The 22,174-nt window shown below is 40.6% G+C and overlaps 1 protein-coding gene across 1 annotated transcript in view; it reads left to right on the top strand.

Annotated features, from left to right (window-relative positions):
* DENND5B (DENN domain containing 5B) overlaps window positions 1-20,686 on the top strand; it is a 120,441-nt gene extending 99,755 nt beyond the window's left edge. The window contains exons 16-23 of the mRNA XM_080914327.1: window positions 1,534-1,655; window positions 4,786-4,931; window positions 5,644-5,762; window positions 7,039-7,226; window positions 9,673-9,755; window positions 10,343-10,469; window positions 11,901-12,075; window positions 15,198-20,686. Coding sequence (XP_080770453.1) covers window positions 1,534-1,655; window positions 4,786-4,931; window positions 5,644-5,762; window positions 7,039-7,226; window positions 9,673-9,755; window positions 10,343-10,469; window positions 11,901-12,075; window positions 15,198-15,381 — 1,144 coding nt within the window. The 3' untranslated portion in view covers window positions 15,382-20,686. The remainder of the gene's footprint in view (window positions 1-1,533; window positions 1,656-4,785; window positions 4,932-5,643; window positions 5,763-7,038; window positions 7,227-9,672; window positions 9,756-10,342; window positions 10,470-11,900; window positions 12,076-15,197) is intronic.
* Window positions 20,687-22,174: the final 1,488 nt, after the last annotated feature.

Raw genomic sequence — 22,174 nt, forward strand, 5'->3', positions numbered from 1 at the left:
GCCCATTACAGACGGTTGTGAGTCACCATGTAGTTGCTGTGATTTGAACTCAGGACCTCTGGAAGACCAGTCAGTGTTCTTAACCACTGAGCCATCTCTCCAGCCCAAAGTATTAATTTTCAAAGAATATATGTGATTTAAAAAAAAATTGTAAGGGCTTAAGCTGTAATGCACCTGGTAGAAGGCTTGCCTAGCACACATGGAATCACTTGTTTGGTCCCTAGAACCAATTTAATGGGTATGATGGCACATACCCATAACCCCAGTGCTTTAAAGTTGTAGATGGGAGAGCCAAAAGTTTAAGGTAATCCTTGGCTATGTGTTGCAGGGTATTTGATCACATTGGGGACCCCAAGATTGTGTTATTTACTGGAAAGACTTGTTTCTAGTTGTGGTATGGCTCAGTCCTAACACACCTTTAATCTAAGAGCTTTCTGATTATTGTAAACAGGAGTAAATAAAAATAAAGCCAACCATAGGTCAAAAGTTACAACAAGCAACCAGTTGACAAGGAAGAAAAATCCTGGGGCTGGAGAGATGGCTCAGCAGTTAAGAGTATTGACTGCTCTTCCAGAGGTCCTGAGCTTAATTCCCAGCAACCTCGGGGTGGCTTACAACCATCTGTAATGGAATCTGATGCCCTCTTCTGGTGTGTCTGAGACAGTGTACTCACATACATTAAATAAATAAAAACATCTTTAAAAAGCAAAAACAAAAACCATAGAGGGTAAGAGGAAGTCAGGAGGACGAATAGAAAGACTCACAGGAAGTAGAAGAGAGGGACAAAGTGTCTGCCATGTAAGCATGAGGAACAAGTTCAGACCCCTTGCACCTACATAGTTAAAAAGCTAGATGTGTAGCATAGTCTCTGATCCCCTTGGCATGTGGAGGACATGGCACACAAATGGGTGGATCCCTGGAGCTCACTGACCAGCCATTCTAGTGGAATCAGTTTTACCTGTGTGTCTGTCTGTGTAACACATTTGTGCAGTGCCACAACAGGCCATGGGAGAGTGCCCAATATCCTGTGTCTGGAGTTACAGTTACGAACTGCCATGTTTGTACTAAGATCCATGTTTTCTGGAAAAGTAGCCAGTGCTCTCAACCACTGAGCTCTCTCTCCAGCTCCAGGTTTGAGGGGTTTTTGTTTGATTGATTGATTAATTGATTGATTGATTTTTAGTTTTGTATTTTGCTCACAGAGTGGAAGTTAGAGGACAACTGTGTGTTATGTTCTCTCTCCCCCATGTGGATCTCAGGGATTTAATTACAGTCATGAGGGTTGGCAGCAAGTGCCTTTACCCACTGAACCAACTCACTGGTTCATGAGGTATTAACTTTTAATCATTATTTTTAAGAATGAAAATCATGGGGTTGAGGATTTAGCTCAGTGGTATAGCACTTGCCTAGCAAACACAAGACTCTGGGTTTGGTCCTCAGCGCTGAACCCTTCCCGCCCCCCAAAAAAAGAAGTTTTTTGAAAACAAAGAAGAAAATTGTAACTGCTATTTTGTGCTACATTAACCCTTTCAGGAAGCTTTACAAGCGCTATGCTTTTCTACGCTGTGAAGAAGAAAGAGAACAGTTTCTTTACCACCTGCTTTCCCTCAACGCTGTGGACTATTTCTGCTTTACCAGCGTGTTCACCACTATCAGTAAGTCTGGAGAGTTGACTTTTAAGTAAACAGTTTTCAGATGAGCAGGCACAGCGTCAGATACTTTTAGTCTCAACACTCAGAAGGCTAAAAAAAAAAAAAAAGAAAAGAAAATTGGCTACTCAAAACCAATGAGTACAGGCCATGTATCCTGACCCTTTCTTAAAAAACTAAAACAAAAATCCCTGACTTAGGGGTCGGGGGATTCTCCTCACTCTTAGAACAAAAGAATTTATATCTTCAAAAGTCAGATATCTCATAATACACAGAGGACACTGATGTCTACTTAGGAGTGTAGGAGACTCCCTAGCGATTGGAAGTACTGCTGAACACAGCCCTCAGCTGCCAGACTATGTAAGTACCTCACTAAAAAAATTGCCCTGAGCTGAAACTTCCTGCCAGGACCAGCCTGAACTAATCAAAGGACTTTCCCACTGCTCACTGTGCCAGTGAAGGCTTTGTTGAGCTTTGAGCAAAGCTTAACATTTTCCCGACAAGTCTTGATTTCCTCTTCACAGGCTGCTCCTAGGAACAAGCATCATTTGTGCTCATTTCTAGCTTGCATCTGCTTTCCAGAAAACCCAGACTGTGACAGAAAAAGTGTTGCTTAGAACAAGTGTGAAATGCACAGAGCAGCAGTCGGTCTTTTTTTTTTTTAAAGCAAAATCAGTAAACATCATTGTCATTTCACTGGCTAGAATTATGAAGGCTCTGATTTCTGGTCTCTGGTAGAAACAGATAAGGAAAAAAGAGAATTCATAGGGCCAACTTAAAATGGCCTATATCTAATAAGGTATTATAGATATCTAATATATTAATATCTAATTTGATAATATATAAGATTATTAAATATTAGATATCTTACTAGATATCTAATAATTTCTAAAATTAATAATCTCTAGTTCATTCAGTTACTACATGTTAGAGGTAAAACTATAACTCACTTCTAATGCACTTGCCTACCATGTGTGAAGCAATGGGTTCATCCCTGGGTTTTTTTGTTTGTTTGTTCATTGTTTTTAATTATCTAAAGACTGGGCATGTAGCTCCTGTAATCCCTGTAGAGGCAAGAGGATCAAAAATTCAAGACTGGTCTAATCTATACAGGAAAGTTCTGTCTCAAAAGAAAGAAAGGGAGGTCCAGCAAGACATCTCAGGGGGTAAGGTCACTTGCTCCAAAGCCTGACAGCCTAACTTCAGCTCTTGTGGTAGAAAGAGAACCAATTCCCAAAGGTTGTCTATCCTCTGAGCTCTACAAATGCACCAAGGCACACTACCGGTACACTACCGGTATTTACATATGCACTCACACAAATAAATGGTTTTTTAAAGTTTTTAAAAGAAAAGAAAGGTCACATAAACAGCTAAAATATGGTTGTTCTTAGCTGTTTTCAAGGCCAGCATAAGATACATGAATCAAGTCTCAAAAAAAAGGTCTACCAAAAATGTCTCAGCACAAAAAGGCGCTTTCTACACAATCCCAGGGACTTAAATTCCATCCCTGGAACCCCATGGAAAGGTGGAAAGAAAACCAATTCTAAGAAGTGCTCTCACCTACACATGAGCTATGGCACACATGCACTAACACTGTCATAGGGAAATAACATACAGAGAACCTCCAAAAATAGTCTTGTACCTTTAGGTTTCTTTTTTTCTGAGAAACTTTCCATTTAAGGAATTGGACTCTGTGGAGAAATATTCTGGTGTCCTAGTTTGCTCTCTACTGCTGTGACAGACAACATGACCAAAAGCAGCTAGAGGACAGGGTTTGTTCCAGCTTAGAGGTCAGGTAAGTGCTTGAAACAGAAACCTTAGAGGAATGCTGACCTGGGCTTGTCCACCAAGAGGTGAGTACCCTAGTTAACTTTAACTGGCAATTTTACATAGCCTAAGAAGGGAGTCTCAATTAAGGAGTTACTCAGATCCTATGATCCTTGTAGGCACATCTGCGAGGTCTTACCTTTTTTCTTTCTTTCTTTCTTTCTTTCTTTCTTTCTTTCTTTCTTTCTTTCTTTCTTTCTTTCTTTCTTTCTTTCTTTCTTTCTTTTCCTTGATGGTTAATTGATATAGGAGGATCCAGCCCACTGTTGGTAGCACCATTCCCTACACAGGTGGTCCTGGCATAAGAAAGCTAGCTAACAATCAGCAGTGTTCTTATATGGATTCTGCTGTAAATTCCTAATTTTCTTGTGCTTTCACATTTGAGCCAAGATCCATAACAAAATGCTGACACCTAGTGGTGAGCCTTTTGAAAAGGCTTTATATTGGTCTCTGGACATCTGGCTGTCCCAGATTCCTTGCGAATATGAGTTACCTCAGTAACCTAATCCTAGCGTTCTGTAGGAATTGGTTCTCTCCCCTTCCACCACATGGAGTCTAGGAATTGAACTCAGGTTGTCAGCCATGGTGACAAGTACCTTTAATCACTGAGCTACCTCTCCAGCCCTCATGAGTTTATCTTAAAAATTGGCTAGGTGGTGGTGGTAGTGATGGCGACAGCAGCAGCAGCAGCGGCAGTGGCACATGCCTTTAATTGCAGCATTCCAGGAGCAGAGCCAGGCAGATCTCTGTGAGTTTGAGGCCACCCTGGTCTACAGAACAAATTCAGGACGGACACCTAGGGCTATACAGAAAAGCACAGTCTTAAAGACAAACAAACAGAGGCTGGAGAGATGACTCAGCAGTTAAGACTACTATTTTAGAGGTCCTGAGTTCAGTTCCCAGTAACCACATGATGGTTCACAACCATCTGTAATGGGATCCAATGCCCTCTTCTGTTGTGTCTGAAGACAGCTACAGTATACTAACATATATAAAATAAATAAATCTTTTTTAAAATAATCATTTTAAAAAAAAAAACAAATATTAGGAGCTAGAGAGATAGCTCAGTAGCTAAAAACGCTTGTCTTTGCTGAGGATCTGGGTTCAGTTCCCAGTACCCATATAGTAGCTCATAACCACAGTTCTGTAGCTCCAGTTTCAGGGGATCTGACTCTATTCTTTGACCTACATTCATACAGCAAAACACTCATGCACATAAATAAGACAAATAAAAAAACAACATAAATCTTAAAAGCATCTAGGTCTGGATACTTACAATTTTTTTTAATTCTCTTTGTTTTTCTTTCAGTGATTCCTTATAGATCAGTGATCATTCCAATTAAAAAGCTGAGCAATGCAATCATTACCTCGAACCCATGGATCTGTGTTTCAGGAGAACTGGGAGACACTGGAGTAATGCAGATTCCAAAGAACTTGCTTGAGATGACTTTTGAGGTAGGTTAGCAGTTGCTTGTGCTTTGATAACCTTTATTTTACTTACTAGTGGCCCCACAGCACAAGAATAGTGTTACAGAGAAGGATCCAGACCATAAAACATGGCAAAGCATATTGGAAAACGTAGTAACTGTAGGTCTGGTATTAGTGCAGTCTCATGCACTTACTGGGAGTCATAGATTATATCCCTTGTAGATGAGTTTTACAAATCACTTTTTAAACTTCTCTAGTAGTTCAGGGCCTTGAACAAGCTGAACAAGCCCTAAGTCACTTACTGAAAAATATAAAAATATCAGTTAGCGTTTTTTTTTAATCTGCATATTGCTGTAAGTCAATCTAAATAAGACCCTTTCATGCTTTCTGAAATCCTTTTCACCCTTCAGTTAAAGCACAATACTGTCAGTGATTCTGTTGCTGGATTCCCCAAGTAGAAGTAAATGTTCTTCTCCAGCATTCTTCAAATCCTGGTTAACATTTCTAGTGTAACACCTCATACACTCCACCTCATTTGCCAGTCAGTGTCCGTCTCCTGTCTCGTATGAAGGTTCCCTGAGAGCAAAGACTACATGGAGATTGTCTATGGTGTTAAACTTAGCATATTGTACAGGGTAGGTCTCTGTAAGTATTAGAGGGAGCCAAAGTTCATTGCTAAAGCTGGAAGGGAATAGAAAAGAACCGAGTACAGAATAATCTGTGGTCCTGTCTCACGCAGTGCCAGAACCTGGGAAAGCTCACCACTGTGCAGATTGGCCATGACAACTCTGGACTGTTAGCTAAATGGCTAGTGGATTGTGTCATGGTCAGAAATGAAATCACAGGACATTTGTACAGGTGAGTAAATGGACTTAGCACATGCTTTATTTCAAAGCTCTTTAGATAACAAAGCATTTTCATTTTTTTCCTAAATCTTTTCCCCCCTTTGTGGGGGTTGTTGTAATATTTTATTCAACATAAAAGATATAAATTTGACCAGGTGCGGTTGAGTATACACCTTAAACCCCAGCACTCAGGAGGCAGAGAGAAACGGATCTCTGTGACTTTGAGGCCAGCCTGATCTACAAAGCAAGTGCCAAAACAGCAGGGATACATAGACATCATCATCATCATCATCATCATCATTATCATGTTGGCAAAAATGCTAGGTGACCTGACCTAGGTTCAGATCTCAGCATCCACCTCAGATAGCTCACAACTCCTGTAACTCTAGCTTCAGAGGATCCAGTGCCTTCTACTGACCTCCTAGGGTACTCACATGCATCTGCATGCATATGCACACAAGCATCGACATACACACACACATACACACACACACACACACACACACACAAATGCACATTTATCTTGTCATATATACACATGAATAACAAAAGACACTTAATCTTTGGTAAAAATAGATGTGGAATCTAGAAAAATGGCTCAGCGGTTAAGGGAACTTGATGTTTTTGGTTCCCAGCACCCACATAGCAGCTCACAAGTTCCAGAAATTTTGTGCACAGACATACACATGACATACAGACATACATACAAATAAAGACTCATACACATAAAATAATAATTTTTTTAATTTAATAATATGTCTAAGAATGATGTTTATGTAGCACTGGTATAGACCAAGCTGGCTTAGAATTCACAGAGCTCCATCTTCCTCTGCCTCCCAAGGGCTAGAACTAAAGGCATATATTGCCTCACCTAGATGCTCTCTACCCTTCTATATTTTTGAGATTTTTTTGTGATTAAATAAACAGTCTTCAGGCATTAGCACCATGGACTTCACCCACAGTACCATTTTTAAACGTTTACTTAAAACTGTTAGAAGGCAGGCATGAATACCTATAACCCCAATAACTCCGTAAACTGAGGTAGAAGAGTCCCTGGAGTTAAAGACCAGCCTGATACCCTCTACATAATAAATTCTAGAACAGCCTTAGCAATAGAGTAAGACCCCCGTCTCAAAATGAAAACAAAAACAAAAGCATAATTTGTAGAAATATGGATTCCTGGGATCTCTGAAGACCAAAGGGTTAAGTTCACAACAACAACAACAACAACAACAACAAAAGTAGATTAGAATGATTGAGATGAATTTATTTTCTTCCTGCCCTACCAGATTCCCTTGTGGGCGGTGGCTGGGAAGAGGTGTGGATGATGGCAGCCTGGAGAGAATTCTTATTGGAGAATTGATGACAACAGCTTCAGATGAGGACCTGGGAAAGCAGTGCCGGACTCCACCGCAGCAGAAATCTCCCACCACAACCAGGAGACTGAGCATTACCTCACTAACGGGAAAGCCTGCCAGTGAGTTGTCTGCAGTGTGCTTCATGTATACAGGCTCTGTGGCCCATTTTCCAGAAAACAGTCAGGTTAATGAGTTATGGTGAAGAGATTGAAAAGAAGGGACTGGGGAAATAACTCAGAAGGTAAATCTAAGCCAAGGTTGGGAGGTATGGGGACAGAGTGTATATGGAACTCATTGACCAGCCACATTAATGAGCGCTAGGTTCAGTGAGGGACCCTGGCTAGAAAGATGGCTCAGCAGTGAAGAACACATATTGCTTTTCCAAAAAACCTGAGTTTCATTCCTTGGACCTACATCAGGCAGTTCACAACCAACTGCAACCCCAGCCTAGATGGATCACACCTCTGGCCTCATGTCACTTTGTTTTGGTCTTATTTTATTTTGCTTTGCTTTGAGCCAGGGTCTCACTCTGTACCCAGGTGGACTGGAACTCACTATGTAGACCAGGCAGTCCTTGAACTCACAAAGACCTGTCTGCCTTTGCCTCTGCCTTCCAAGTGCTAGCATTAAAGTTGTGCACTACCACACCCAGCCCCCACACACCCCATTTTCCTCTTATTACCTGTTCTAATTCTGACTCTAGGTAAAATTTGCTCACATTTTTTTATTTTAAAGCTATTCTTGGGGTTGGGGGGTTGTCTTAGTTACTGCTTGCTTTGTTGCCTTGCTTATAGTTTGAGAGGATTAGTTCATGATCATCATAGTGACGGGCTGGTAGGCATGGCACTGGGGTAGCAACTGAGAGCTCATATCTGATCCACAAAGTAGAACAAAAATTAAAACTGGGCCTGGCATGGGCTTTTGAAACCTCAAAGCCCTTGGGGCTGGAGAGATGGCTCAGTGGTTAAGAGCACTGGCTGTTCTGTGGTCCTGAGTTCAATTTCTAGCACCTACATAGTGGCCCACAACCATCTATAACTGTAGTTCTATGGGATCTGATGCCCTCTTCTGATTACAGAGGTACATACAAACAGAACACCCATATATAAATAAATCAATCTTTGAAACCTCAAAGTTCATCTTCAGTGGCATACCTTCTTTCTCCAACAATGCTGCAACTCTTAGACCTTTATAAACAGTCCACCTCTGATAGGAACCAGACATTCCAATATATGAGCCTATGGAGGCCATCCTAATCCAAACCATCACATAGAAGTAGTGCCTATGTTGGTAGCAGGCTCGTCTGACAAGAAGGAAGTTCTCTATTCAGCTGTCAGCAGCACATAAACCAGGTTCATGTTCATAATTCTCCTGCTTAACATGTCAAAATAGGATCAGAAGTACAAGGCCATCCTTAGATTCATAGTGAGTTTGATGCTAGCTAGGACTACACAAGACCCTAAAAATAAATTTACTAGTTTTAATATGTGGTAGACAAGGTAGTTTTGTGTTAAGTTACTTTTCTGTTGCTGTGATTAAAACACTATGACCAAAGGCAGTTCTAAAAGAAAGTGTTTAATTTGGGATTAATAGTTTCAGAGGGTCAGGTCATAACCATCTAGCAGGAAGCATAGCAGCAGGCAGGCACAGCATTGAAGCAATAGATGAACGCTTATACCTTGAACCACAATCTTGAGACAGAGGTGGGGGCTGTAACTAGGAATAGTGTAGGCTTTTGATACCTCAAATACCTCCCAGTGACATACCTGCTTTAACAATGCCACACCTCTGAATCCTTCCCAAACAGTTCTACCAACTGGAACCAAGCATTCAAGTCTACAAGCCTGTGGGGGTTGTTCTCATTCAAACCACCACCTTGGTTCAGGTCCCATGCAGGCAGGGATCCCACCAAGCTCTAGAAAGAGGCAATGATGAACAAGTGGTCACTGCGGGAATGGAGCAAGGAAAGTGACCAGCCAGGAAGGGAAGGAAGCCTGACTTCTGACCAGGGCACTGTATGGTATCTGTCTGGCCTCTTTCCTTTAATCACAACAGCAGAACTTCACACAGGTCCTTGAGAGCCTCAGATGCCTTAGTGTACACCCACCAAGAGTCTTGCAGGGAACCTCCAAGTAATGATAGAGTCTTCCCACTTGCCTCCTCAAGTCCAGAGTGTTGATACTTCATGATAGGAACCTGCCAAATCTTTGCACCAAATATCTTGTTTTGTTTCCCCAGTGAGAAATGGGGGTTTTTTCCTTTGTTTTTTCTTTTGTTTTGTTTTTCTATTTCAGTTGAGAAAAAAACAGAGAAAATTAGACACTTGGCTTGGGTTGTAGTTCACAGGTAGTGTGGCAGGGAGTTGTGTCAGGATCTCTTGAATTCTTTTCCAGTGCATCACAAGCCTTGGGCTTGGCTGGTTTGTCTGGTGGTAAACTCCATGTAATCTCTGGAAAAGGTAGCTTGCTTGGATGAAGTGTTTCCTGTGGAGACTTAGAGTTGAACATCCCATAGTATTTTGGCTTGTGTTTCACCAGGATGTAGACACTGTTCATTATTTTTCAGAACCCAATGCTGGACAGATCCAAGAAGGAATTGGAGAAGCTGTGAACAATATTGTGAAGCATTTTCACAAACCTGAAAAAGAGGTATTGTGGGCAATAAAACTATGGTGGGACTTTTTTTCCCCCAAAACAGGGTTTTTTTTTTTTTTTCTATGTAGCCTTCCTTGATTGTCCTGGAATTTGCCATGTAGACCAGTCTAGCCTCAAACTCAAGAGCTCTACCTGCCTCTGCCTCTGAGTGCTAGGATTAAGGATGTACAACACCACCACTGGGCTCATTTGTAAACTTTCTAATGGCTACAAAAATATGATCTGTTCAGCTACCCTCAGCTCTTTGATTCTCTAATGTGGTTGTTATTTGGCGGTGGGGGTGGTGGGTTACTTTATTTTATATGTTTGAATGCTTCGCCTGCTTGTATGTTTGTGTACCACTTCTGTGCCTAGTGACTGGAAAGGTAGAAGAGGTCATTGGATCCTCTGGAACTACATCTAAGGGTGGTTGTGAACCATAGTGTATGTATCAGGAACCAAACCAGGTTCCCTTGAGGAACAACCAGTGCTCTTTACCACTGAGCCATCTCCCCAGCCCTTCCAGTGTTTTGTTTTGTTTTGTTTTTTTAAGCATAGAAACAACAGAATCCCTGTCACTGTGTTAACATTATGCTTTACAGAGAGGAAGCCTCACAGTGTTGCTGTGTGGAGAAAACGGCCTGGTTGCAGCACTTGAACAAGTTTTTCATCATGGGTTCAAATCTGCCCGCATCTTTCACAAGAATGTCTTCATCTGGGACTTCGTAGGTAAATTAAGTTGATGCATGTTATTATAAAGCCACTGAATTGTTTCTTTAAGAACTCAGGAAGCCAAATTTATGAATGAATAAAAAGTAGTAATAAGTCAGATGGTAGTGGTGGCACACAGGAAGCAGAAGCAGGTAGATCTCTGAGTTTGAGGCCAGCTTGGTCTACAGAGTCCCAAGATAGCCAGGGCGACACAGAAAAACCATATTTTTATTTTTAAAAAAAAAAGAATGAATGAAAAGAAAATTAACAATAAACTAGTATGTTTGGGAACTCAAAAAATACTGTTTGATCCCAGGGACCTACAAGGTGGAAGGAAAGAGAACCGACTCTCACAAGTTCCCCCCACATATACACACACAAAATAAGTGTTTGCTAAAATAAAACAAAATAGGGGTCTGGAGTGATGGTACATTGGTTAAGAGCACATGCTTCTTTTCCAGAGGACCTGCATTCAGTTCCCAGCATCCACATGATGGTGTACAACTCTAACTCTCCTAGAGAATCTGATGTGCTGTACCGCAGCAGAAGGCATTGCACTCCCATAGCACGCACGGACAGACAGACAGACAGACAGACAGGAAGGCAGGCAGGCAGGCAGGCAGGCAGGGAGGTAAAACTGTCATACACATAAAATAAAGATATTATTGGTCAAAACAAATCTTTTAAAAAGCATGCTAAGTTCTGTGATTTTTGTTTGTTTGTTTTTTGGTTGGTGTTTTGTTTTGGGGTTGTTTGTTTTTTGTTTTTAGGTACAGTGAATCACTTGGTGTTTGTAAATTAGGCCAACATGATCACAGCTTTCAAACAAAGAGAGGAAAGTTGCCAGTGTGTCTAAGAGTGATTGTTCCCCTTTTCCTAAAACCCTGAGAAGTTTACTGCTTCTGGCTCTGAAGTCTACATACTGTATCTCCTCATTTAGGCCTATTTAGTAATCTTAATAAAGGCAGCTGTCCTAGAAGAGGGCACCACCCTAATGACCAGATGGCCCTGGTGTTCTTATTCCTGGAAGGGTCAACTCCTAGAAAATAATTCTTCTTTCCTTTCTTTCTTCCTTTTCGTTCCTCTTTCCTCTTTTGTTTTTAATTGTTTTGCTTTTTCATGCCAATTTCTATTTTATGAAAATATTTTAAAAGAAAAAAACTTTCCAACCTTCTGTAATGTGGTCTTGATTAGAATATAAATTCCTCCCAGGCTGTGGTGGCACCTGCCTTTAATCCTCACACCAGAGAACATACTGTTCAGATCTTGGTAATTCATTCCTAAATAAGTGAAAAAGTAATGATTTGGGTTAGAAGATTGGCTGTGATACCCAGCCTCAATAGAGTGTCCAGAATTAATTAGGTGATGATGTTTACTACATAGAAGGTTTTGGCATTTCTATAAATAACTGTTGAACTGTGAAATGATTCTGCTTTTCTTCTTCTTCAGAGAAAGCAGTGGCTTATTTTGAGGCCAGTGACCAGATTTTAGACAGTGAAGATGATGTGCTCATTCAGAAACCGTCATGCAAAACCTTCTGCCACTACGTGAATGCTATCAATACTGCTCCCAGAAACATTGGGAAAGATGGCAAGTTCCAGACTCTAGTTTGCCTGGGAACAAGGTACAGAGTCAAAGTTATGCTGTCCTTATTTTTGTTATATGGGTAACATGAATCTAGAGGAGGTTAGACCAGATTATGCTCTTTTCTCCTGGGTTTCTCCATTCTAACTTTTATTATGAGACCACTGTTTTCTTGGTACATTTTTGTTACAATAGCAACTGATTTACTTTTTTTTAAGATTTATTTTATGTACATGAGTACACTGTAGCTGTCTTTGGACACACCAGAAGAGGGCATTGAATCCCATTACAGATGGTTGTGAGCCACCATGTGGTTGCTAGGAATTGAATTCAGGACCTCTGGAAGAGCAGTTAGTGCTCTTAACCACTGAGCCATCTCTCTAGACCCTGGTTTACCCATGTTTAGCATAGATTTCTGTGTTTTCATTTTGTGTATAAATGTTTGCCTTGCCAGGAGTGGTGACTCACACCATTAATCCCAGCACTAAGGAAGCAGAGAAATGCAGATCATTCAAGGCCAACCTGGTCCACAAACTGAGTTGCAGGGCAGCCTGGGTGTAAAAGCATGTGCTACTACCACCTGGCTGTGTCTGTTTTTTTTTTTTTTTTTAAATGCTATTAATTGCATTTATTGATTTATCTATTGTGTGTGTGTGTGGAAAGGAGGTGGAAGGCATGCCAGGACATCTATATGGATCTATGTGGGAACCAGGATTCAAACTCAAGTCATCAGATTTGACAGCAAGCAGTCTTACCCAAATGATCTATCTTGCTAGCCCTGGTTTGCTTTGTTTTGTTGTTGTTTTTTTAAGTTAAGAAGCTTGGGATGGGGGCTCAGTGGTTAAGAGCACTGACTGTTCTTTCAGAGGTCGTGAGTTCAATCCCCAGCAACCACATGGTAGCTCACAACCATCTGTAATGGGGACCCGATACCCTCTTCTGATGTGTCTGACAGCTACAGTGTACTCATATATAAAATAAAAATTAAAAGTCTTTAAAAAATGTAAATCAGTGGTAGATTACTTGCCCAGAGTGCCTACAAGCATGAGGTTCTACCCCTAGCACCACAAAAATATTTATAACAATAGTAATATACAAAAATTAAAGGAAATTAACTGCTATTTAACTTTGCAGTCATAAAAGTCTGCCTTTAACTCATTCACTCACCACCCTTATCACTCTGGGTAAATCTGGTGACAGAACAAGCTGAATAAGGAGACCAAATTTCAAAAAACCAAAAACCTAAACAAATGAAAAGAGGCAGAGGGATGAATTGCTCAGCAGAAAATGCTTGCCCAGCCAGCACTTAGGAGGAGTTGATGGGCGTTGGGTTAACTAGCCAAGCAGTTAACTCAATGAAAAAAATGAAATAGGAGGGCATTACTCCCCAAAAGTATGGAGACGATTCTTAGTCTAGAGACAAGGGAGAAAGCAGGCAGAGGGAAGAACATGGGTAGGAGGGAAGTGGGAGAGGGAGAAGAACAGAGCAAACACTGACCTGGGCCAAAAGACCTGCCAGGTCAAAATGGAGGAGTTACAAGTAATCCAGCTGAGGAAAGGGAAGCCTACCCCTGGGAGGGAGAAGGTTAAGGTTGAGGTGAGAAGTACTAGGACGACCGACCCATAGGTACTGAGTAAGACCTAACATTTACATAGTGGACAAGCAAAAGAGACAACATGGAGAACAGGTAGGCAAGAGACAGCATGGCATCACTGAAGAGAAGAATCAGAGTGGCACAAGTGTGTTCTATTCTTAAGCCTTTCTGAGAATGAGGCAATGTTTACATCACAAGCCTGCAGCTAGACTCTCAGACTCCCCAGCAGGCAGGATGGTGGAATACAGGATGTGTTGTCCAGTACTCCCTTTTACATAAACCCTCTGACTGTGCGAACATTAACACCAAACAAGGCTGGACTGTGCACCATCCTACCCTCCCAACTGAAAATATTAGTGTACATTTGTATTGCTTTTGCCTAACCTGTGGGTCATAACTTGTGCCAGAACAAGCCAGGTTCAGGCACCTGTCCTGGTTAAGCCAAGTAAAAGAGCCTAATTAACAGTGAAAAGCAGGAGCTGGAGAGATGGCCCAGCAGTTAAGAGCACTCACTGTTCTTCTAGAAGACCCAAGTTCAGTTCCCATTAGCCACATCAGGCAGCAAATAACCCAATAATCTAGCTCCATGGGGTGAGGCCCAACTAATGACCTCCAAAAGTATGATATGTACATGGCACACAACAACACAAGCACACAAAAATAAAGAGAATTTAAAGTTTTAAAAGCCTAGTGAGAAGCAGAAAGGAAGATTTATACAATGAGGTCATATTGGGGAGAGAAATATTTACTCCAGGTCATCCTAGGGCCCTGACTTGAGGAAAAGGATTCAGTAGGAAACATGTAATCCCACCTGTCATTGTCTTAAGTTCCAAGTCTCTCCTGCAAGGTCTCAAGTTACTAGTTGTTAAATCCCCCACCCCCACCCCAAAAGCTCTTAACTGCACCCAAGTTTCAGCCTTCTCCCAGGAGAACATTTCTTGGGAAACTTTTACCTTACTTTATGTTGAGACAGGGTTTCATTATTAGGTATGAATAGCCTAGAACTCATTGTATAGACAAAGCTGGCCTCAAACTCACAGAGATCTCCCTGCCTCTGCTTCCCAAGTGTTTGGACTAAACAGGTATTGAAAGGAAAAAGAGATATCCGGTCATAAGTAAATCTAATCTCACACAGGGCATCAATGTTGTTAAAAGATTACGTCCCGGGTTTCAGGTTTTGGCACCAATGTTAGGAAAAGGATGAAGAGAGTGGGGGGATATGGCCCATGGAGGTGCAGCGAGGACTAGAGGTGAGGGGAATGCCTCTGGGTATCCATGTTGGGAATCTCTTCCCCCTAAGGGACCAGCCACTGGACAGTATAGTATAGAATAGTTTTTTATAGTGTCAGGTCACTGCGGAGGAGCATACCTGACTGTTGCCAGGTAACTGAGGGGTGGGGTTTACAGAATCCCAACAGGTATGTGCCACCACTGAAGCTCCTAAGAGAACTTTTAATTTATTGTAGTATTGCTTCAATAGGGCTGATAATTAAAGGTAAAAACACAAGGGGGAGCCAGTTACACTGCATCCCTTAGAGCTCAGATGCTGTGTCTGTTTGCTCTGTAGGGATCACCTGCTCCCACAGTGGATTCCATTGCTAGCAGAATGTCCTGCCATCACCAGAATGTATGAAGAGAATGCACTGCTTCGAGACCACATGACTGTCAACTCCCTTATCCGAATTCTGCAAACCATTCAGGATTTCACCATAGTCTTGGAAGGATCACTGATCAAAGGAGTGGATGTGTAAACAGCCGATAGAAACTCTCCATCTACCCCTGGCTCCTGAAGCTTCCTCAACTATGGGGACCTATTTGGACTGGTCTGACCATAGTTCAAACTGCAGGGGCAGTGCACTAGAAGCCCCAGTTTGAACAGTCTCCACTCTGCAGACAAGGCAAAGTGCTGTATTGTAGTTCATTTGAACCTGAAATTTAGTATAAAATAGAGTATTTTCATGTGTTAGAAGTGTGTAAATATGCTATCTTTAAAAAATTATATTACTCTAATAAGATACTTTTCTTAGATTGAATATTCCCGTGACTTAAACTAAGTAGCTTAAAAATGTTGTGGGTAGGGAAAGTGGTGCTAGTCTGGAAGAAGCCAGTAAATGTGTAAATAGTGCAACCCAGGTGGGCTTCTTTTTCCCTCCAGGTCTCACAAAGGAACCAGAATGCTTTGTTCTGAAGCAGCCATCCCTCCTGGAGTCCCATCTTGTGTGTGGTGAATGTATACAGCTTTACATAATGTACAGCAGTCCTGGTTGTTCCTCTTAAGTTATAAACCATTTAATACATTTGAATTATGAATCATCTTTCTAGTTTCTCAGTTGGCACAAGAAAAAGATATAATTAAAGTATTTTAAATATTAGACCCCAGCAAGGTATAGTGGCTCACACCTTTAATCCCAGCACTAGGGAGACAGGGGCAGGTACATCTGAGTTGCAGGAGAGAGAGAGAGAGAGAGAGAGAGAGATAGATAGATAGAGAGAGAGAGAGAGAGAGAGAGAGAGAGAGAGAGAGAGAGAGAGACAGAGAGAGAGAGAGAGAGAGAGAGAGAAAATACCAGATCCCAAGAGCTTGGCTAATTGGAAAGCAAACACAGAAGCGTTGGCTTATAACTTCTTTACTTTATAAAGATTAACCTGGAAGCTTCATTCTTGGAGTTTTTATTACTGTTATTTGACAGAACTTTAGAGATAATAAATTTTAGTATTAGTCATATTGCAATAACTGCAAGAAACAGTATGACTCAGTACTTTTAACTTGGCCATCTAAACTCTTAACTGGAATTAAACTTCCAGCCCAGTCTTTGTTAGGTTCTGCCCCATCCCCCTCTCAGGAAATGGAAGGAATGTGGAAGGAGGAGGTCTCAGTGTGATTTGGAATGCTTTTGTGAAGGTATTTGTTGACCATGATAATGCAAATAACAGAAGCAGAAAGAATGAAGCCTTTCTGGGTGTTTCAGGGAAATGTAAAGCAATTGGCCCAGAGAAGTTAAAAGCCACTGCCACAGACCTAGAAGTGAATTTGACACAAGGGACAATTAGGAAGCCTTGAAGTCACACCTTTCTAGTTTGATAGCTTATTTATTTTTTTAAGTTAAATGTTAGTAACTACATAAATCTTTATCTTTTTGGTAAGTAAGTTGCTGAACTCTAATTAGGCACTGATACCTTGTTAGTAGCAAAACTGCCTCAGCAGAGCTCCAGTATTTATTCCCTGTTGTAGCTGAAAACCCGAGCCATGGCCTCTCAGGATCCGTGTGCAATTTCAGGGCCCTGGGCTCTTGCCAGCTGTGCTGTTTTCCTTATTTACTGGAGGAAGGGACTAATAGATCAAGTGTCTCACGCCCTTTATCAGAAACTATTTAGCCAGGGAACAGCACCAGTTATTATGAAGAAAAGGGTTGCTGAAGGCACATTTACAAACCCATGAAAAGGCTTAGAACATGTCTCTAGATGACCTGAGTAACCCAGAGGTTTGTTTACCTAAAATAAGGGTGTTTGTAGTAGAACAAGACTATTCTAGAGACAAATCTACTGTGGGAAACACCCAGAAGTTAGATGTGGTTTATCCCTGGGTTTAATTGTTGTCTTCTCCCATAGGGCCATCCTGATGCTGAGCACTCATTGGACTTTTAAGTCAGTATTCCACAGCTGGGTCATTAGTACCGATTCTTTCATTGTGTAGGTGAAAATGGAAATGAAGAATCAGAGAGATTGTATTCTTGCCCTCTCCCCCTTGACAGCACAGGGTTTAGAATTTAAGCTTTTACCACACCCCATTGCACAAAACCAACCTTCCAGATATTCTTACTCAGTAGCATTTCTTCTGTTGAATCTTCAGTCACCTGTACATTATGAAGCTATATTTCTGTGATACTTAATAAGGACTGAAACTTAAGTTAAGCTTTTTTGCTGTTGTTGTTTTGTTGTTGTTTGTGAAACAGGATCTCACTGTATATCCCTGGCTCCATTTGTAGACCAGGCTCACCTGGAACTCACAGAGATCTACCTCCCTCTACCTCCTAAGTGAGGGGATTCATGGGAGTTCCCTGCCCCGAAAACTGTTCTTAATCTCCTAGGCATTACATCCTTTGTTAAAGTGGGAGCAGAGTTGCATTCCAGCTTGAGTTAAAAACTGTTGGACTAGTGAAACAACGGATCAAAAACAGCAAGCATTGTCTCAGAGGTTAGCCTTATGCTTGGTACAAAATCTGCTCATACAGCTGGGCCTTGTGGGAGCTGCTTGATTGACCCACAGCCCATTCTTTTGAATTTCCCACGAGTGATAAATCTTAGCCTTACAGAATAAATTTAATATGTAGAAACACCATAAGGACCTTAGGGTATGATAAAAAAAGAAAAAATGTTACCACTGAATTTGGGATTACCTATTACAAATGATAAAGAAATAAGGTTTCTCATGCGATCTATAACAAACTGAATCAATATGAAAAATATATCACAACAGTAGCAGATTGTTCAAAACAGATGCATATGACCATATAAGCTGATTTTTATAAGGACCATACAACAGGTATCCTTCTTGCTCTATTTAAAGAAAAAAAAAAAAGTATAGGGCTTTAGAATCACCTCATAGCAAATGAAAATCAAAACTACTTCTTCTGTATGTGTGTTGGTGCAAATAAATTTAAAGCAAATACCTGGGACCAAAATTAATATTCTACATAGTAAATTAAATTGGCAAGGAGAAATGGCTAAGCAGTTAAAAGCACTGGCTGCTCTTACAGAGGACCCAGGTTCAATTGCCAGCACCCACACGGCAGCTCACACCCACCTGTTACTACAGTTCCTGATGATCTGATGCTCTCTTCTAACCTCCTTGAGCACCCAGCAGAGTGAACATCAATACATGTAAGCAAAACACTCATAAAACAAAACATCTTTTTTAAGATTTATGTATTTAATTTATATTAGGACACACTGTAGCTGTTTTAAGACACACCAGAAGAGGGCATCAGATCCCATTACAGCATTACAGATGGTTGTGGGCCATCATGCGGTTGAAGAGCAGTCAGTGATCTTAACCACTGAGCCATCTCTCCAGTCCCCAAAACAAATCTTTTTTTTTTTTTTTTTTTTTTTTTTGTTGTTATTAAATGTGCAGTGGGTGTGGATGTAGCTGTGTTAGAGTGCCTGTGTACCATGTACAAAAAAACCTAGTACCCTGGGTTCTGTCCTCAGCGGGCACAAATAAAATTGCCAAAATTTTAACTTCTTCACCAGCTTATTCTCCAAGTATTTTTCTTGAGTACTAAGACCTCTAATCTTAACCTTCATACCTTTCTGGTGGCCTTACAATGGCTTGCATATTACATGTGAAAAGTTCTCCTGCTTTAGGAGGAAGGTACCTTAGTACCTCACAGTGACTGAGCTTTTCCAGGTGAGGTGGAGTTGTGAGTCAGAAAGCAGGCTGCCAGGAACATGTGAAGATCCCTGACCTGACCCAGTTTCCCACTAGGAATGAAAATCCATCGAGGAAACCTAAAATTTGCAACGGTTGAATCCCATCTAAAATTCATTTTAAGTGTTTGTATTTATTGTACTTTTTCTAGCTCTGTGGGATTTATTTAACATGACTTTTTAAAAATTATTTTAATGAACTTCTATAATACTGTATGAATAATAAACACTTGCTTCTACTTCCTTTTCTGACAATAAGCACATGTATAACTGTAAGGAAAAAACAGATTAAGACTATACATAGCACCTTTTGTCTAACATGTGTCAATGTCTCTAAAATAGGAGGTAGTAGACAAGGCCATCAGATCCCCAAGTATATATATTTAACAGCATTAGTAATAGAGCTCATTATAATGTGAGATATCCTCTAAGTATAATGGCTTTTCAATAGAGTATTCATTTAGGAAGTTGTGTTTTCTCTGAAGTTTACAGACGCTAGTCTACCCTTTTCATGATGTTGAAAGGGTATTCTGAACTTATATTTCAGTATTAACCTTTATTGATTGACAACAGAGCACTCTACAGCTTTGATAGAGTAAATACTATCTCTAAGCTTCTGTATCTTCTGTTTGGTTTGATTTTGCTTTTGGTTTTTTAAAGAAAGAGTCTTTTTACATAGCCTCGGCTGTTCTAGAACTCACTCTATAGACCAACTAGGCTAGCCTTGAACTCACAGATATCCACCTGCCTCTGCCTCTGCCTCTCAAGGGCTGGAATCAAAGGCATGCACCACCACACCTGGCAAGTATCTGTGTCCTTTTTTCATATGTCACTGTTTTCTGCATTATCATTTAGTATAACCGGAAGACAGAAAAAAATAACTTATGTCCCTTATTTTAAAATACTTGTACAAATTTGCTGAGTCAAACTGACTGTTAAGCTTTTTTAAAAGGTTTGCTTTTGCAGTGTGGTGAAAGGAGGGACTGGAGTGGAGTTCAGTGTTCTGTGTAGGTAACATACACACACAGGCTCTGAGCAGCACCTCCACAAAGGAGAATAAATGCAAGGATGATTATATTATAGCCCCCCAGACCTGATGTCTCTCTCTCTCAAGGATAATATCAAAATTGATTTCACAAAGACACACTGAGGTATTCATACTTACATCAGACTGAAGAAAAGTTCATCAAATAAACTTCCCCCTCTTTAAAAGGGTTCTGTTGTATTCTTAGCTATTTAGGAAGTAGTCGTGATTGGTCCAAAATTACTTGTGGGTTGGATCCAATATGTATTTTAAGCAAATATTGACATGGATAGTAGAGTTTCTGTTGTCAGTCAAATGAGGATGTAAAACATAGAAAAAAAAAAATCTTACGCTACACTTGAGCCACACATAAAGATAGCCTATGTTTTGTTGTTGTTGGTTTTGTTTTTAATTAGTATTTCTGCATTTAAATTATACTGTTTTCCTTTGTATTATTAACAATGTATGTCAGAACTGGAGTTTTCTCCCCGTCCCCCATCTGAACATAATATAAAATCTGAAGACTATTGAGACGTTAAGCACTTTAACATATCAGACAAACTGACATGGGTTTTCAGGTTTTGGAGTACATTTAAATATGACTTTTCATGCTTTGTTCTTTACAAATAAAACTGTGGGGTTGATACTCTGTTGTTTTGTTTCACTATTGGTGGATGTTTATTAAAAGTTTCAAAAAATGAGAGGCTTCAAAAACAAAATAAGGGGGCTGGAGAGATGGCTCAGCAGTTAGGAGCACTAAGTGACTTCTCCCAGAAGTCCTGAGTTCAATTCCAGCAACCACATGTTGGCCCTGTAATAGGATCGGATGCCCTCTTCTGGTATGTCTGAAGACAATTACAGCATACTCGTGTGTGTGTGTGTGTGTGTGTGTGTGTGTGTGTGTGTGTGTGTGTGTGTATGTATATATATAATACATATATGCATATGTATAATATGTATATATAATACATATATAATCTAACAAAACAGAGATGAACCAAAATCATTACAGAAAAGGAAGGAAAGAAAAATCTGCTGAACATATGATAATCAGGTAAGGGTTGAGGAAGGTGAACTCAACCTTACCCCACATAGAAAAACTTTACAGAATCTCTGTATTAAGGCCCTTAAGCTTAATTAGATGAGTTCTACTCATGTTGTGGTGGGCACTCTGGTTTGCTCAGAAGTCCAAATTTGGGGATATCAGGATGCTGAAGATCAAATGCATGGTCTTGTACATGCTAGATAACCATTCCACCACTGAGTTATACTTTCACTCTTTAAATACTAACCTTATTTTAAAGGGGGAGGGGTAATGATAGTAAATCTTTAATTCTAGCACTTGGGGATCAAATCTCTCCAAGTTTGAGACCAGCATAGTCTACATAGTGAATTCTAGGCCAGCCAGAGGTAGAAAGCAAAAATCTGTCTCCAAAAAAAAAAAAAAAAAAAAAAAGGCCTTCACCAAAGCATCTGGAATAATGTTTAGCCAAATAACTGGGGATCCTGGCCAATTTAGGTTAATGCATAAAATTAACTAGAAAACATAATAGAGTTTTCTCTGAGTAATAAGAATCACTAAACCTGGTAGAACTGTACACTTGTACAATTAATGTTCTCTCCTGCCACCTTGGGAATCTTGGAATTGAACTTAGGTTGTCAGGCCTGCATGTACAGGACAGGGACCAAGGATGGGGGGGCAGTCCTTAAAAGGCAACAGAGTCACGTGACTAACCCCACAAAACCAGACTGGAGACCAGCATCGGAGTGCACAACTGAGTTTATTACTCAATTACATAAGCTTAATACGGTGACTGAGCCAATTCTAAACCCCTAAATCCTTGGCCACACTATCATCCTGCACCAAAGAAAGCCCTGCCTAATAAGGTTACTCAAAAGGAGTGGGAGGAGCATCATCCTGTTAGGATTTCCATGAGGATGAAGGGTGTTTCTGAGAACAACCACTTCCCTGGCCTCCGTTAGTTTTTTGCTGTCTCACCAATGTTCCAGGAGCCATCTTAGATTTAGTGACCTGTATAGCAGAACAGGACTCTGAGGAGTCGCAAGAGTCTGTCACACCTAGCTCTCCA

This window comes from Micromys minutus (assembly GCF_963924665.1).
Source record: "Micromys minutus genome assembly, chromosome: 3".
NCBI classification, from domain to species: Eukaryota; Metazoa; Chordata; class Mammalia; order Rodentia; family Muridae; genus Micromys; species Micromys minutus.